Source organism: Saccopteryx bilineata, chromosome 5 (assembly GCF_036850765.1).
Source record: "Saccopteryx bilineata isolate mSacBil1 chromosome 5, mSacBil1_pri_phased_curated, whole genome shotgun sequence".
Classification (NCBI taxonomy): Eukaryota; Metazoa; Chordata; class Mammalia; order Chiroptera; family Emballonuridae; genus Saccopteryx; species Saccopteryx bilineata.
The window spans coordinates 138,048,212-138,067,170 of NC_089494.1; the positions used below are offsets into that span (position 1 = coordinate 138,048,212).

The 18,959-nt window shown below is 44.3% G+C and overlaps 1 protein-coding gene across 2 annotated transcripts in view; it reads right to left on the minus strand.

Annotated features, from left to right (window-relative positions):
• Positions 1–18,959, minus strand: part of APBB1IP (amyloid beta precursor protein binding family B member 1 interacting protein) — a 122,061-nt gene that overhangs the window by 33,583 nt on the left and 69,519 nt on the right. For both annotated transcript variants that reach the window (XM_066280611.1, XM_066280610.1), the window contains exons 5-9: positions 18,431–18,723; positions 15,965–16,042; positions 9,890–10,049; positions 8,270–8,391; positions 1,573–1,659 (exon numbers count right to left, since the gene is read on the minus strand). In XM_066280611.1, the coding sequence (XP_066136708.1) occupies positions 1,573–1,659; positions 8,270–8,391; positions 9,890–10,049; positions 15,965–16,042; positions 18,431–18,723 (740 nt within the window). The remainder of the gene's footprint in view (positions 1–1,572; positions 1,660–8,269; positions 8,392–9,889; positions 10,050–15,964; positions 16,043–18,430; positions 18,724–18,959) is intronic.

Below are 18,959 nucleotides of genomic sequence, written 5' to 3' on the forward strand. Positions count from 1 at the left end.
GTCTCAGGAACCAGACCTCGTTACGTGTTCCAGGGCCCTGGACATGGCAATGGGATCTGGTGCCCGAGGCACTGGTACAGAGCTGGGTGGGCCTGCAGGGAGCAGAAGCAGGTGCGGAAACTCGGGCTAGACCTTGGTGCCTGGGAGAAGGTGCTCCTTAGCGGCAGCAAACTGACACCAGGTGGGACTATGGGCTCAAACTCCTGCCCGCCCCCAGGTCTGCTGTTTTATCAAGAGAAACCCTGTTGGTCAAATAAGTTTGTAAATTGATATATATGTTTGCTCGCTTATAGTTTGCATTGAGTGTGGGGGACAGGCTGTAAGCAGGCTGGGTCGTTATAGCTTGAGGCTTAGTTCTAAGACTAAGCTTTTCCCCACACCCTTGACTGTTGCATGATGTGGGTGGTGTGCTCCTATGAGGAATCCCATTATGCCTCAGATAAGTGACTTTGTATCAGAGACTTCCTTGTTTGTCTATTGGATTAAAAGGTTTTGATTTCAATACTATAAAGTGGGGCAGACCGGGAGCTTGCTCTCTCTCAGTTCCTGCCATCACAACTGCAGGGGCCTCCCTGATCCCTTGCCCTTCATGGGAAAAGCAGGTTTTCTGCTTCTCCCTTGTTTTCTCTTGTGACTTGCCTGTCTTGGTGAGACATCAATAAACAGAATGGCCCACCATCCTCCGACTCCGCCATTTCTTTACCGTCTGCCCAAGTCCAATGGGAACCTGCATGTGAATGGCCACGATGGCGGCTCCTGGCCTTACAACTGGCGTAGTTGGCCATTCAAACCCCAACTCTACTAACTCAGGAGAAGGTTATCAAGGGCAAATAAAGCCTGGGTGGCTCCAGTGTGCCTGCCCACTGGGGCTGAGCCCTGGCGTTCAGCGATATTCCATGGTGAACAGAGCCTGGATCTGGGGCACAGCTACTACGTGAGAACTCATTAGAAGTTTCAAAAAATATCTACTATTCCATAATTTTCTGGAAGACACCTGGATGATGAGAATCACAGGCGTCTGCAGTAACCAACACACTGCTTCCACGGTCTCCCTGGGTCTCCGTACTAATCCGGCAAGGTTCTGGAGCCAGGGTTTGTGGCCTTGCCCGGTAACACAGGGACATCAACAGGCAGAGCCAAGCTTGTCTCAGACGTCTAAGTTCAAGTCTCTGAGCGTTTAGCACACCTGGTTGTGCAGGGGCACCTGCCACCTCACTGGGAAGCGGGCGTGGACAGCCTCGTGTCTGACTTCCCTGCAGCCCGAAGCCATGAGTCACAAGGAGTGTTAGGAGGTGAGTTTCTTGCAGATTCCTAACTCTCCCAGTTAAGAATTACTGCCCTATCTTCACAAAGAGTAACATATGTTGTCTAAAGCCATACTTTTAAACAACTGGCTCAAAGAACCAATTTAATGATCTAAATAGCTTACGTAATTTAGTAATAATGTGATTCTAACACCCCAAGTTAAAATTTCACCATGTTTCAGAATCACCCATTGGTCCAAGAATAATGTAAAAATAGATACAATTAACATTGGCTTATTTTCTTCTTTTCCACAAAATTAAAACTTACCTCAAGTAAGCATTCCTTATTCTTCGCATTCATTTTCTCATTGGTTTCCTTGCTTTCTTTTTTTCCTTTGTTATCCAAGTAAAAGTTCTACGTAAAACATTAAAAGATGAGATCGGTTAGCCTCCACCGCCAGGCTAGCTGCTGCAGGGTGCACGGTCTGCGGGAGACGCACCTACAGGAAACAGGGCGGGAACTGCAGCGCATGCTGTCTGCCACCAACTGCTTCCCGAGGGGGTCATGAGTGCCGACGACCACACAACTGGGCAGAAGGAAAGTCTTCTTTTTCTCCCAGAGTGCACCATCAATAGGAGGAAACAAACATGAGCCTGAAAACACTAGCGAAGGGTCCGACCTCATTGGACCATTAGATTCCGTGATCTAGAACACGTGGCAAAGGCTGGAAGTGGGGAAGCCCAATGCACTGGGGGTGCCTAGGCTGGAGGGGAGAAGGGCATGCCTCAAAGGGAACCCCCTCTGGCTGGTGCTCGCCACGGAGGCTTCCAAGGCCCTGTGGACCAGAGGTTCTGACTTATCAAGAGAAGCTTGACATCTGTCTTTCTATAAATGTTGGCAACTAATTTTAATTTTTAAAAAATGGTGTGTTGATGACGATGCAAAGTGGGCTGCCCAGCCATTCCTCAGGACACACAGAAGCAGAAAGGGTGTTTTCAGCAAGGTGGGGAAGTCCGTGGTCACAGAGCACCCCCAAACGGGCACTGTCTCTGTATATGTATGGACCATATCTTGTTAATACTGAACATCAATGAGGTGCATGAAACTAAATGTTAAATGTCTAAGTTTCAAAAAAAAATCATGAGCATCTAAGGCCTAAATTTTACATCATCAGTCCAGCTGAAGTATCAATGCACAAAGTGATTATTATGAGTGACCACTGTCATGGGTGAGGACTTCTACGTGAATTTTGTAAAATAATGAATGGAAAATGTATCGAAGGGGAACATACGGCTCTGGGGCACAGTGAATAAATGAGGGACTCTCCTGAATACAGACACAAATGTTTATTTGTACCGTAGGAGTGTTTCTCCATGTGCAACCACCAGATCACATTGATGCCCAATAAAATTCATGGTCCTGGGCTCCCAACACACTGAAGTGAACCCCCTGAGTCAGAACCTGGGAACCTGCATTCCAACGGTCTTCCTGGATGACTTTTTATTCATACTGAATAAAGTTTAAAAACAGTATGCTGGACAGAGAGTTGGGAAGCAAACTGCAAACAAATAAAATTTGCAGAATGAGGGCATCTCCTAAAAACAATGCATTAACACAATGACTTGCTAACTTACACAAAGTGGGAAAGTCAAGTAGAATTCCTTCGATAATTCTTACTGAACTATCTTTTAATTATGTTTTCAAGACTTTTAACTTTTACTTGTTGTTTGCAAGAATAGTTAGCATATTGAAATTAGTGTGATTTTATATAAACTATTTTAATTTTACCTGATTGGCTTGAAGACTATGACACGCCATGACAGCTAACATATATACACTGCCTGCCAGAACTCTACATAGGAGCCTTGCATGTCCACTTTCCATTTGGTCCATTCGAGAACACTAACACAGGTGTAATTGCTATTTCATCGGTCAGGAAACAGAAGGATCAAGTGATCGGCCCAACGACAGTCTGTGCCAGAGCTTTGAGTTTTTCATAATTTTTCTTAGTTCTAAATCCCACAGGAGAGAACCCAGCGTGACCATGTGGATGTGTTGAATGCCACTGAACTGTACACTTAAAAATGATTTAAAACGGTAAATCCAATGTTATGTATACTTTACCACAATAAAAAGAAAATGAGATGACCTAGTCTTAAGGGGACGCAGAGAAGGCTGCAGCAAGCACACCTTGCTTGAGAGTCCCAGAAACATGAGTCACGAGGGAGTTGAAAGTATGGAAAGAGAACACAAGGAAGACTCCATGCACATGCTTTTCCTTTTTCCTTTTTTTTTTTTCAGGTGAGAGGAGGGGAGATAGGGAGATAGACTCCTGCATGTGCCCCAACCAGGATCTACCTGGCAACCCCTGTCTCGGGCCAGGGCTCGGATCAACCAAACTATTTTTAGTGCTTAAGGCCAATGCTAGAACCAGTCAAGCAACCAGCTGCAGGAGGGGAAGAGAAGAGAAGGGGGAGAGGAAAGAGAAGAGTAGCAGATGGTCATTTCTGTGTGTCCTGACCAGGGATTGAACCTGGATGTCCACATGCTGGGCTGGCACTCTATCCACTGAGCCAACTGGCCAGGGTCACATGTGCTTTACATTATCATCTGAAAAAAGTAGAGGATGGGTCCCCCCGGTAAGGGCCTTTTTATACTGTGAATGCCCCCATTTAATGAGGGTCCCTATAGGGTCAGGCTCTCAGCCATGTCTTTTTTCTCTGAGATCCGTCTTTTCAGCTTCTGAATAACTTTTTTTTTTTTTCGAGTGAAAATGCTTACACTGTGGTTTTGTTCTACTGAAAATGCAACAATATAAAGTAAGTCTGAGCTTCAGATGGGGGAGGGTGGTCCTTGGAAAGGACTGATCACCCTTGGGCCCGAACTTTCACCTGCCATGTGGTCAGCCAACTCACTTTGAGCTGCTATGTAGCATTCAGCAGAAGTTAGAAGTTATTTCATTATCTGTGGCAAAAGCAACTGAGGACAATTTGAGCTGAATATGAGAACTTTAAAATAGGAAATGAGACTTTCAGTCACAGCTTGATCCCTTTTCTTATAGCTTCTGAAAATGCAAGATTTGGAGCTGTCGGATAGGAAAGAAACAGAGCAAGTACATTACTTATTTAATTATCACTTTCTTGGCCTTGGCCATGTACTCCATTGGTTAGAGCATCGTCTTGGTATGCCAAGGTTGTGGTTTCCATCCCCGGTCAGGGCACATACAAGAATCAACCAATGAAGACATAAACAAGTGGAACAACAAATCCATGTTTCCCCACCCCCACAGTCTCTCCCCACCTCCCCTCCTCTCTCTCTAAAAAAATCAATCAGTCAATAAAAAACTCACCTTCTTGGAATAAAGAGTAAATCAAGTAAGCAGTTATCAGTCCAAAAATAAATATTTGTGAGTACCCTTTACATGTAAAATATGTCTGCTTTTAAGAAGCTTTCTGCCAGCCCTGGCCAGTTGGCTCGGTGGTAGAGTGTTGGCCTGGTGTGTGGAAGTCCCGGGTTCAATTCCCAGCCAGGGCACACAGGAGAAGCACCCACCTGCTTCTCCACCCTTCCCCCTCTCCTTCCTCTCTGTCTCTCTCTTCCCCTCCTGCACCAAGGCTCCATTGGAGCAAAGTTGGCCTGGGTGCTGAGGATGGCTCCATGGCCTCCACCTCAAATGCTAGAATAGCTCTGTTGCAGCGGAGCAATGGCCCAGATGGGCCAAGCATTGCCCCCTAGCAGGCTTGCCAGGTGGATCCTGATTGGGCGCATGTGAAAGTCTCTCGGCTTCCCTGCTTCTCATTTCAGAAAAATATTTTAAAAAATAAATAAAAATAAAGAAAGAAGCTTTCTACCACATTGAGAAGATAAATACTAATAAATGACTGACAGATGGACATATGACTCATGCAGGGATGGGCAAAGGAGGCTTACAGTCATGAGTATACAAAACACAAGAGTTTATTTTTGTATTATTATTTATTAATTATTGTATTATTATTATTAACCTGCTGTTGCCCATCCTCTGCATATTTATAGAGGAGGAGCTGTGGAAGATAGTGCTCTAATTCAAAAAGAGCTAGGTGCCACAGGTGCTCAGAGAGGCAGAAATCACTGTGGGCAAGGATGGGTAAAGGAGACTTTAGAGAAGAGGTCAAAATCTGAACTAGGTTTCAAAAGATGTTCAATGCTCAACTAGGAATAAAGGAATAAGTGAGGCAAGAGAAGCATGGACAAAAGCCCAGAGGAAGTTAGGTGTCTGGACCAACTGTGCACAGCCGCCGGCTGGAGCTATGACTGACCCCGCACACCAGTGTAGACCAGACCAGGACTCCCGATGCTTCTCTTCCCTCCGTGCAGACACACCTGCTGCGTGTCAGGCAACGGCGTCAAACCCTCCCTCTCCCAGAACAGCAGTGCTTAGTTCCTTGTCCCACTTAGGTTGGGTTTGGCCAATAGCATGTGGGGGGAAGGAACAGCGAATAGACAGTGAGCAGAGGACCTGAGAGGTGGTGGCGTGTTTCCACTCACTCCCCTGCACCCCTGCCATTCACCATGAGAAGACTGTGTCACGAGTAGCTGCTGGGCTGAGGACAATGAGATACATATGGAACCACCTGAATCTGACCCACAATCTGGAGCCAAGGACAGCTCACCTGCAGGCACAGGAGAGAGGAAGTATCTGCTGCCAGAACTCACTGAGATTCTGAGGATGTCTGTGCACCAAACACTGACCACTACACACACCCACTCGGGCTGGTGGAAGGATCTGTGCACTGAAGCCGCGGGTAGACCCTCCTTAAAAACAGGAGCCCGTCCTGGGGACCATAAATATGATTACTGTCTGACTTCCCGACCCTTCCAGCTGGGCCTGGGCCTGAGTGGTCAAGATGAATGTTGATGGGAGGGGAGGTCACATCTCTCACAGTGGCTGGCACCTCCTGGTCCTGAGGGGAAGGACGGAGTTGTGATTCTCCCTCTGCTCCTCACTGAGCAGCCAGCAGTAAACCACAGCCACCACCAAATTCAGACAGTAAACTGAGCAACTGAAGGAATGGAAATTGCCTAAAATATCAATAGCGATGATTGTTGGAGGGTGGGGTTGTGGATGATTTAAATTTCCTCTCTCATCTTTCAACTTTTTAAAATAATAAATTGATATATATATATATATATATTTTTTTTTTTTCTGTATTTTTCTGAAGCCGGAAATGGGGAGAGACAGTCAGACAGACTCCCACATGCACCCGACTGGGATCCACCCAGCACGCCCACCAGGGGCGACGCTCTGCCCACCAGGGGGCGATGCTCTGCCCCTCTGGGGCGTCGCTCTGTTGCGACCAGAGCCACTCTAGCGCCTGGGGCTTGGTATTATTTTTGAACTCAGAAAAAAAAAGATGTTAAAAAGATAATAAGCAATACCGTGAGCAAGCAATCTTATGTTAACTGATTTTCCTAATACTTTCTCTGATCAAAAGGATTCTTCTGGCTTTGAGCAAGCAGATTGACCCTGTGAGTCCTGCAGTGCTTCTTCCTCTCCTGACACGCTCCCCAGAGCTCAGGACCCTTTTTGTTTTAGGCAGGCTCCTGGTCTTTGAGTAGTAGGGCTACAAGCTGGCATGACCCGGAGAACGAGGCCCTTGGGCCATAGCTGACTTCCCTTTGAACATCTGGCCCTTCCTGAAGAGGAGCACAACGCCTGTGACTGCTCTCAACTGGGAAGAACTTTCCTAATGCCAGCGGGACTCAGAAACGAAGCTGCTTCATGAACAAAGTTGCTGTGATTAGGATAGCAAGGTCCTACCGCTCCAACACCCTTTACCCAGCAGAGGCAGTGCCGCCGGTAAGAGGGGCGCCTCTTACTCACTATTCTTAGAGACTCGATGTGGAGGAAATGGGCAGCGTGGTCCTGACTGTGACTTCCCAGTTTCAGCTGTGTGTGTGGTTGTTCGGATAGAGACCACATTTCTCAGCTTATCTTGTAGCATGAAATCATCATGTAGCTAAGCTCTGGCCAGTGGGACATAACAAGGTGAAAGGGCCACTTCCAGGTCTGTCCAGGAAGAAGCTGGGATGTGTACTCCCCTGGCTCTCGCCTCTTCTACTGCGACTGGCACGTGGCCAGGTGGGAACTGCCGTGGACCCAGAGACGCAGGCCACATGCTGAGGAGGGCAGGGCCACCCTACTAGATCTTCAGCCTATGTCTGCACTGGTATGTGAGGGAGAAAGAAGCTTCTAGCTCAGACAGCACCCTGATTAATATAGGGATTGAAGGTAGTTATTGTTTGAGAACTTTGTACTTTTATTATTTGGTATTTGTCACAAACAACAGCATTTAACTCCTTTGTTGTCAGGCCTGCCACCATACAACCCAGAAAAGACTCTACAGAAAACCACAGCACAGGGGAAAGAGCATTTTCTCATGAGGAAGGTGCTCATTCTGACTCTAGTAAATCAGACTTCATGTCTGTGTTTAATATTCATTGACTTTCCTAAAAAAAACAACCCAAAACCTGACTTAATGACCCCCATGTAATTACAGTTGGCTGGAGGCCACAGTGTAAAAAAGGCTCATACTTCTGTGACATCCTTTACACAAGACAGGAGGGAGCTTTTCAAATACGAGGAACAGGGCTGTGTATTATGTGGACCGCGGAACTGAAGCACAGTAGCCATGAACAACAAAGCAAAGAGCATCTTCAAAATATGAAGTGCTCATGGCTCAGAGTGCATTGCGCTGCCCTGGGCTGATGCAGCCAGAGAGATAAGGATGCAAGAAGATTCGTCAGCAGACTGATACGCTTTGGCCAGTGAAACAAAAGAAAACAAAATGGATTTTAAATTTTCTTTCTGGATCTTTCAAGGGTTTTTTGTTTTCCATGTAGTCTAAGAGTTGAGCTTGTGTTTCTTTGAAAGGGATACATCTTTGGTATTTTGTGAGATAATGAATAATGTGGTTAGTCCACATGTGACAATAAGAAAAGCCTCCACTCTTTACATGGTTTAACAAGGTACAATTTATCTTACCTGAGGGTCTTTAAATACAGCATATTTTCCCTTTTTCTGCAAAAATACCACTTTATTTTCAGTGTCCCTTGTCCAGTCTGATAAGACTTCAACAACATTTTCATGGTCTTCGAAAAACCTTTCTGAAAAAATAAGAAAACACGCTAGTCTTGAGTTAAGCACATGCCTCCCTCTTCACACAGGTGTTTAGAGGCTCCTAACTCTTACGAGAGGTGACACGGGAACATCCCCGTCACTGATTTTCAGTGTCAGGTCTTCAACTTATTTTCCATAAAAAACACGGCCCATGAACTACACTAGAGATATACACTCTAGCTATATCTACCAATATAGATAATGGTCAGCCACTGCCTTTCTCCATTTTAGCAGGTTTTTTTTTTGTTTGTTTGTTTTTTGTATTTTTCCGAAGCTGGAAACGGGGAGAGACAGTCAGACTCCCGCATGTGCCTGACCGGGATCCACCCGGCACGCCCACCAGGGGCGATGCTCTGCCCCTCCAGGGTGTCGCTCTGTTGCGACCAGAGCCACTCCAGCGCCTGGGGCAGAGGCCGAGGAGCCATCCCCAGCACCCGGGCCATCTTTGCTCCAATGGAGCCTCGCTGCGGGAGAGGAAGAGAGAGACAGAGGAAGGAGAGGGGGGAGAGGTGGAGAAGCAGATGGGCGCTTCTCCTGTGTGCCCTGGCTAGGAATCGAACCCGGGACCCCTTGCACACCAGGCCAATGCTCTACCACTGAGCCAACTGGCCAGGGCAATTTTAGTAGTTTTTACTGTAAATAAAAACTACTCAGGTGGAGGTAAACATCTTATCTGTAAGGCGGGCCATGAGGCAATAATTGGTTTACACTGTGAATGAAATTGTGAGACATGCGATAAGCACACTAAAGACATCCCTCAAACTCTAACAAGTGAATGTCGGGACCAAGTCTAAACATAAATGAAGGCTTTCATTTTTCTGTTTGACTTAGAATTGAAGAAAACTTCAAGAGGTTTGTTCAGTGTAGGGCACTTCCTCCAGAAAAACATTTCACCGAAAGCTTCTAAAATAGGCAATTCTACCAAGCTTTCCTGGGGGATCATTGTTCTGTGGGTGGTATTGAGAATGAGGAGTAACAGTACTTCTTGCTTTGTTTCTTTTTTTATTAGATCAGTTTCTATCAACAGAGAAGAAGAGGCTCTTTGAGGCAGAGCCTCTTCAGCTAGACAAAGCAGACCTCAGGTGATTGGGAGGGAGAAACTGGAAATGGACAGTGATGTGAGGCAGAGTTTAAAAAGTGAACTCTAAAAAGAGGCGTTAGCTGAGGGATACCCTCCCACAATCTGCCCAGCTTGCTAAACTTGCAGTAAGAAGTATCACCTTGTCTCTTTCTTTCCCTTAGGAACCACTGGAGAAGTGACAATAATAACACTTACATACCCCAAGGCCTGGCCACCTGCTATAATCTGAGTCTCCTCCCCACAAAGAAATGCAGAGGCATGAACTGAATCTGACAGAAGAGGAGTGATGTCTGGGAAGTCTTGATGGCCTTGGGCCAAACTTTTCCAAAAAATAGACCAAAACCCCAAATAAAGCAAACCCACAGCTTTTTAGAGTATAGCCTTTAGCTGAGGATGGAACTTACCAATTTGTAGCTCTGGGTATATTTCATAAAGACACCAGTCTACACTGCAGTCACAATGGGTTTTCTCAAAAAGGTTGTCTAGAACGTCTCGGGCCAACTGGCGCTCATCCAGCATCAGCGACTTCGTGCTGTTATCATTCATGTGCACCTTGACAACCAGCTGAGGATAAAGCCACAGAGCAACCACTAAATTATAGCAACTGAAGAAGGCCACCAAAATTTGGGGTTTCAAAGTTGCTATTGCTTTTGCTAATTTAAGTAAGAATGTGTCCCACGAACAAACTCAACATGAACTCACACTCTGAACACTTATTTAAGGTGCTGGAAATATAAAGGTGGAGAAATCAGTTCACAAAAACAGAAAAATATACAATAAACAAAGTCCTTGCCTAGCTGTCAGAAACTAGGTGAGGGAGGCAGAAGACAAACAGAACCAAGAAAGCACTGACTTCCTGTTTTCCTGGTATCTATCTGTTACTTATTCGGGTTCACCCGGAGCCTAGAAGCATTTCTTGATTACAAGCCACACTTGTATCTTTGTAATATATTCTTCTCTTTTGCTTAGCTGGAGTGGGGTCCCTTTTCATTGCTACCCAAGAGTTCTAAGACACTAGTAAGACTTTGTTGGTTAGAATACAATTATTATTATTATTATTATTATTATTATTATTATTATTTTTGACAGAGACAGAGAGGGACAGATAGGGACAGACAGACAGGAAGGGAAGAGAGATGAGAAGCATCAATTCTTCATTGTGGCACCTTAGTTGTTCACTGATTGCTTTCTTATATGTGCCTTGACCAGAGAGCTAGAGCAGACCAAGTGATCCCTTGTTCAAGCCAGGTCTATGATCCCACGCTCAAGCCAGCGACCCTGTGCTCATGCTAGTGAGTCCACGCTCAAGCTGGCAACCTTGGAGTTTTGAACCTGGGTTCCCGCGTCTCAGTCCGACACTCTATCCACTGCGCCACCGCCTGGTCAATCTAGCCTACAATTCTTTGCAGGCAGGCAGTGCACAGCAACAGGGAGTCTTCCTGAGAGGCAGGTTGTGTATCACAGCAGAACACGGTAGAGATTAGAGGTGAAATAAGGCGGACTGAGAAATAAGCGATGATGGCGGCATATAGGCAGATCAGTGATCTAACTCAGTGGTCCCCAACCTTTTTTGGGCCACGGACAGGTTTAATGTTAGAAAATATTTTCATGGACCGGCCTTTAGGGCGGGATGGATAAATGTATCACGTGACCGAGACAAGCATCAAGAGTGAGTCTTAGATGGATATAACAGAGGGAATCTGGTCATTTTTAAAAAATAAAACATCGTTCAGACTTAAATATAAATAAAGCGGAAATAATGTAAGTTATTTATTCTTTCTCTGCGGACTGGTACCAAATGGCCCACGGTACCAGTCTGTGGCCCAGGGGTTGGGGACCACTGATCTAATTGACTTTTCATTCTGTCTGTAAAAATTCTACTGCACTGAATTGGTAGCCAAGTTGGTAGTTATTTCACTCCAAATCGGGAGGGTTTTGTGGGAGCAGCATTTATTCAACTCCAATACAAACATAAGATTTTGATGGCTTTTCCCACACAACCTGTAAAAGTTATTAACATTTTTCATCCTCAAGAGAGACTATAATTCTGATGCAATACAACAAAATTAATTCATGAAGGAATGCAGCTAGGGTTTGGGTTTTCTTTGACACGTGTGTATTTGTAGCATTTTTTTTTTTTGAAGCTGGAAACGGGGAGAGACAGTCAGACAGACTCCCGCATGCGCCCGACTGGGATCCACCCGGCACGCCCACCAGGGGCGATGCTCTGCCCACCAGGGGGCGATGCTCTGCCCCTCTGGGGCGTCGCTCTGCCGCGACCAGAGCCACTCCAGCGCCTGGGGCAGAGGCCAAGGAGCCATCCTCAGTGCCCGGGCCATCTTTGCTCCAATGGAGCCTTGGCTGCAGGAGGGGAAGAGAGAGACAGAGAGGAAGGGGGGGAGGGGGTGTGGAGAAGCAAATGGGCGCTTCTCCATGTGCCCTGGCCGGGAATCGAACCCGGGTCCCCCGCACGCCAGGCCGACACTCTACCGCTGAGCCAACCGGCCAGGGCCTGTAGCATATTTTTTAATTAGAGTAGTTTGTTATCTATGAGTGCTACAGGTTATAATAGTGGTATATATTCAGTCTTCAGAAGGAGCAGTGGAAATGTGCTTACTACACTGATCCTACCTAAATCAGGTCAGGGTCTACCTTCGAGTGCGGTGGGGGAAGGAGAGGCTACTCTCTCCCCCAGATGATCAGGCACGCACCTGCAGCCTGCGGCTGTGCCCCACCCTCCCATACAAAGGTGGTAGAGAAAACCCGGAAACATCATCAACCACAGCCATCTCTTACTTGCTTACATCTCCATCCTAACTTGAAAAGAGAAGTGTGAAATATAGCTCAGGACAAGTTCTGCCTGTTCTGTTTGCCTAGGGTGGGTCACGGTACTTCACAAATGAGACTTAGCATTATTTAAAAAGTGATTAGATGGAATGGAGAGAGAGGCCCAACAATTGGTAACATATCTTCCTCTCCACAAGTCTGGGTTAATTCTGAGCAGCTGGGAGACTGCTCCACCTAGTCTGATCATCAGAACAGTATGTTGTTCACAGAGTGGAGGGACAGTTCCTGTGGACTGTTATGGCAGAGTTACTAATAGCAACCGAAGGCGTGGGTGGTGACAGAAGTCTGGGTTAGCTGCAGTAAAGATCACAAGGTGAAGCTTCATGTAACGGTGCCCTGTCTTCCCAAGAGTCAAAATGTAGAGATCAGGCAGTAAAAGTGCATTTCCCATTCCTGGGACCATGCAAATGCAGGCTTGCCTGAGAACACTTTATTCCCCTTGAAAACCTGTAGCCCAGAAATCTCTAGTTGGATAGCTGCTTTTTTTCCACATTTGTCTTTCAATGGATTTAAAATCATGGGTCCAGTGTCAAAGACACATTCACCGGACGTGAGAAGTGAGGCCTGGAAGGCTGCATGGAAAACCAGATGTTCCTAAATCAGTGGTCTTTACGAGGATTTATTTTCGTGGAAGGCATACCTGCTGCTCTCTGCTGAGAATTATTGGTATAAAGCAGCGATTTTCAGCTTTTTATCTCATAGCACACATAAACTAATTAACTAAAATTAATTTTCTTAAATTAATATTTGGTGTGGTGCAGCACACCAAAAATATATACAGTATTTTGCCAATCTGACGAAAAACTCGGTATAATTTTGATTCATTCATGCCCAATAGCTATTGTTGTTTTGGCTGTTGTGATTTTCTTTTTTTAAATTGACAATTGAAGGGGAAAGAGGTCAGTACCCTGACTAAACAGTTAGGGATTGCATGGCTTAAAAATTTTTGTGGCACACCACTTAAGAATTGCTGCAATGAAGTAGCTGCACGTCCTAGGAAATGCTGCCAATGTGAGGGCTGAGAAGCCGCCATCTTCCCGATAGTAAAATGATGTTTGACCACATTTCATTCTTACTTGAGAAAATAAAACATATTGGTGTTTTCTTTCACTTTTATATATACAGAAAAAATAAACAACATAATTTGATGACGAAAGGGTTTTTTTTTTGGCAGAAACTGCAAACTAAATTTCATCCACATGTAGTTATGAATGTCCACAATAATAAAACTTAGAGAAAAAAGAATGAAGAGAAGGCTGGTGACTTTTAGCAAGAAGAATGACATTTATTATTTTTCACAGCTTCCACCTCATTTGCAAGCTGAAGTGTCTACACCAACACACAACACCGCTAAATCACAGTTACGTGACTTAACAAACTAAGTACGTTTCATATCCACACCATGTGATAGAAGGTAAAATGATTTAAGAATGAAAAAGCTTCCCTTTTCTAATCCATTACAGCAGCAATTTTCAACTGGTGTGCCAAAAACAAGAATTTTTAAACATGCAATACCTGATTTATTTGGTCAGGGGCACTGACCTCTTCTCCTTCTTCACTATGTGCGATGGGGCCACTGGAGGCCTTGGAGCAGAGGGACAGAAGACAGGGTGGGGATGAGAGCACACAAGGAGAGCCTGATTGCAGCAACAGGACAGTTCACCAGAGTCACAGGAAAGACCATGGACTCTATGTTACAGGTTCGTGCAGGCAGGCAGGGAAGTACAATGGGCAGCAGTGCCACCAGGTGGGAGAACGTGGATGAGGAAGGAGGTACTGGTTTTAAAAGAGGACGAGGGAGACACAGTCTCCTAGGTGAGTGGAAGAGTGACTGGACTGGGGAAGCTCCAGCCACACTGAGGGCCCAGGCTGAGGGGGGCCAGGGGAGCTGGATGGGACCTCCGGTCACAGGATGAGTCCAAGGGGAGGGAGGGCCAGGCAGCCGAGGATGCAGATTTTCAGTTGATCGTGGAATTTAACCACAGGTAGAGAACAGGTAAGAATAATGGTAAGTTCATGCATGTTTGGAATGAATAGAAGCAGGTTGATGAGGGAAGACTCATAGATGAACTTTGAAAGACTGGATCCAGGGACAGTCATGGAACATTTATTGACTATCAATCAACATATATTAAACACCTTTACTTAAAAGACCATGAACGTAAAGTCTAACGCCCGACACGAAAAGCACCAATTCACCCAACTGCATGTGAAAAGCTCTTAGTGAGTCTCAGGGATGCCGTATGCTTCAGAAGTTGAAATAAGACAAAGACTGTTTTATCTTTCTCTTAATTAACTATTATTAACTTAAATTAGGTATATGCTTCTACTAAAGTTAAATAGAGGTGTTTCTATTATGATACAATGTACGTACTTTTGAAAAACCCAAGCTTTACAAAAATGCACAATACAATTGTAGGCTTATTGGAAAGTAGGTTAGGGACAGGTTTCTCAAACCTGGGCAGCTCTGAAACCAGAGCACTGGCAAATCATTATTTGGCACATGGGGAGGTATCTCAGGCATCCAGGGCAGGCAGCGAGGCTAGAGGCTGCTTCAGGGAACATGAAAAATGCACAAAAGCAATCACTGAAATGCTGAGATGGAGGCAAGGCCAACAGAAGCGGAACCTGAGGAAGGCAGGCCCAGAAGGTGACAGGCCCGGAAGGTGGCGCCACCCATTGGTAGCGAATGGCTGAGCAGAACCAGAGAGGGCTTCCTGGGTGTGAGGGTGCCCTGGGTCTAGAGACTTGAAAACTTCCACATTTATATTAAGATAAGTCTCCTATTTATCTATCACAAATGAGCTAACTGATGTCATAGAAAGATTATCTAAATAATTTATCTTTGTCCTTAAAGTTTAAAAAAATTATAATTATTTGGAAAACACCACTTGAAATTTAAGTATAATGACCCAGCAATTCCACTTTTAGAAATCTATTCAAAAAAACCAGAAACACTAATTTGAAAGAATATATTTACCCCTATGTTCACTGCAGTGTTGTCTGCAATAGGCAAGATCTGGAACTAGCCCCAGTGCCATCAGCAGACGAGTGGATAAGAAAGCTGTGGTGCATTCACAATGGAGTACTTACAGCTAGAAGAAGAAGGGACTCTTACCCTTTTCAACAGTATGGATGGCCCTAAATGGTATTATGCTAAGTGAAATATGCCAGTTAGAGGAAGACAAATACTATATGATGATTTCATGTATATGTGGATTGCAATAAACAAAATAAACTAACAAGCAAAATAGAAACAGGTTCATAGATAAAGAGCAGGCTGACGACAGTTCTTGGGTGGGGAGTGAAGGGATTGAGCAAAAAAGAAAAAAGTAGAAAGAACCCATGGACACAGACAACAGTGTGATGCTTGATGGGAGCGGGTGTGAGGGAGGGGAAGGAGGGTCGAGGGGATCAGTGGTGGTGGAGGGAGACCTGACTTGCGGTGGGGACCACATAATATAGTGTAAAGATGATGTGTTCTGGAATTGTACACCTAAAATCTGTATAATTTTGTTAACCAGTGTCACCCCAATAAATTCAATGAAAAGGATAAATTGTTCAAAAAAAAATTAAGTATAATAAAATGTCATCAATATAACTGCCCCATGCAAAAATGATTCCGAGTTTACCTTCTTGACCTTGGCCTCTTTCAGCTTTTCCAGCGCCAGCTTAATTTTATCAGCCTTCGCCTGGGCTTCTTCTTCTTCCTGGAAAACGGCAGGCAGTCAACACAGTCCACTCAAGAGCAGCAGCGAGTAGATACCTGTGCCGTCGCTAGTGTCTTGGTTACTATGTTATGAAAGGCTGTGTGATAGGCACCAAATTTTGCATGACCGATTTTCAGAATTAAGTGATTATGACAGCAACTTCCAGCCCAGAAACATAGAAGGCGGTCACCCTTTTTATCAAGGAATATTGACTGAAAAGATGAAATAATGATGCTAACAGAACTTCACACATTTGGTTCACAAAAATTTCTGCCTGGCTCAAAGCTGGGGTCCAACTGAGGAATCTATAGGTGGAGTTCAAGGGATTTCAGCACTTTCAGAAATTTTATTTACACACACACACACACACACCATTTTAGCCATTTTAAGTGTGCATTTCAGTGGCATTAAATAATTCACATTGTTGTGCAATCATCAGCACCATTCATTCATCTCCAAAACTCTTTCCATATGAGGTGCTTAGAGCAGTTAAATTCATAGAGATAGAAGGTAAGCTAGTAATTGCCAAGGGCTTCAGGGAACGGGAATCGGGAGTTATCATTTATAGTAGGTACAGAGTTTCAGTTTTGCAAGTTGAAATTATATGCATTCTTTTGGATCAATATGTACTTTTCTAAAATTTCTAGTTTTCATTAGATTCCTAAAGGAGTCCTCGATTACCCCAAAGTTAAGACTTAGGTTCAAACTTAAACTTGTAATTCACCAAAAAACACTGACAACCACACATGAGCAGACAGAATTAAATACGTTATGAGTCCCTAACCCTTTGACTGTTGCAAGTTCATATTCTGAGAATAGGATTATTGATGCTCTCCTACTTGTATTTATAATGATGAAGAAATGAGCTGCTCTGGTTACATTCTAATTGCTTGAAAGTAGATATATATCTTTTCACACTAGTGCAGCGGTTCTCAACCTTTGGCTTTAGGTGACCCCTGTGTTTTGGTCGTTCGACCCCCGCCGGGGTCGCGACCCACAGGTTGAGAACCGCTGCACTAGTGGCTCTTATTTATTTATTTATTTATTGAGCCACAAACCCCTTTTGAGAATATGTTGAAAAAGATGAAGTCCAAAAAACTTCACATATGCATTCAACTTTGTGTATACTTTTAGGGAATCATGGCCTCCCTGGCATCTTCACGAACCCTATATAGTAAGAGAATGCTTGTTAGGATGGCTATTAGAAAAAGAACTAGCAAAAAGTGTTGGTGAGGATGTGGAGCAAAGGGACACTTGTGCACTGTTGGTCGGAATGTAAGTTAATGCAGCCACTGTGGAAACCAGGATGGAGATTCTTCAAAAAATTAAAAATAGCTCTACCAGATGACCCAGCAATTTCACTTCTGGTGTTTATCCAAAAGAAATAATATCACTGTTTTGAAGAGATTGGCACTCCCATGTTCATTGCAGCATTAGTTACAATAGCCAAAACTTGGAAACAACCTAAGTGTTCTTTAATGGATGAATGCATAAAGAAAGCAGGTATATATTTATAAAAAGCTGTATATATAAGCACAATAGAATATTGTTCAGCCATAAGAAAGAAGAAAATCCTGTCATTTATGACAGTAACCTTGAAGGCATTACACTGAGCTACGTCAGGCAGAGAAAGACAAATACTGTATGATTTCACTTGTATGTGGAATCTAAAACAGCTGAACAATTAGAAACAGAGAGTACAGGGATGGCTGCTAGGGCACAGGGGGTGAGGGAAATAGTGAGATGTTGGTTAGAGGGTACAAACTTCCAGATATAAGGTAAATAAATTTGGGCACCTAATGCACAGCATGGTGACTATAGCAAAAAATACTGTGTTACATACACACAAAAGGTAACTATGTGAGGTGATGGAGGTGTTGACTAACTTTACTGTGGTGATCATTTCACAACATGATGTGTACACTTACAGACTATTATGTCAGTTATAGTTCAATAAAACTGAAAAAATAAGTCTCTACTCTATGTGGATCATCAACTTTTAAATAGCTTTTCTACAATAAATTCTACAAATAAATATAATAGAGTGAGAATATGATTTAATATTTGATTTATATTTAATATTTGTTCATTCAAAAGGCATTGTAGGAGATTTCAGGGTTACGAGGGTCATATCATGCAGTTCAACAAATGGAGAAGTCAACCCATAATAATTCCCGTTATGACCTCCATGTTCTTTCTAGACACTGATGCATCATATATACTTTTGGAGGGCTCTGCCTTTGCAATGAACATCTCAGTACCCTCGTGTCTTAGTATCTCAGGGCTTTCTGAGTACAAATGTATGACTGTAACCCTCACTTGAAAATAGTCAAAGGTGATTGGTCACAGAGGTCAAGGATCCTGCCCACTCTGGCCCCAGGCACTTACCCGAGAGAGAGGTTCGGGAGGCGGCGGCGGCAGAGGAAGGTCTAACATGGGGTCCGTTTGTGGAAGTGGTAAATCCTCATCATATTGGCTCAAATTAGTTGCAGCAACATTTGTTCCATGACCCAGAGAGGCTGCACCACTGAAATCTGATACTTGCAGAGGTGCTGAATGATGCTGATTCTGAGAAGACTCTTTCTGTGCCTGGATTGTCCTCTGTTCAGCCTCACTTATATCTGCCACCAGATCTGCCATGAGCGCATCTAAATCTTGGTCTTCCAGTGCATTTAAGGATTCTGATAGGGAAAATCATGTTAATAATTAGAACAAAGATTTATGCTTGGAAAAACTGATAGACGGTCATTTTAAGAGTAACACTTGACCGGGCGCAGTGGACTGAGAATTGGCCCAGGATGCTGAGGGCCCTGGTTGGAAATCCTGACATTGCCAGCTAGAGCATGGGCTCCTCAACTTGAACGCAGAGTTGGGGTCATCTACATAATCCCAAGGTCTCTGGTTAGAACCCAAAGAT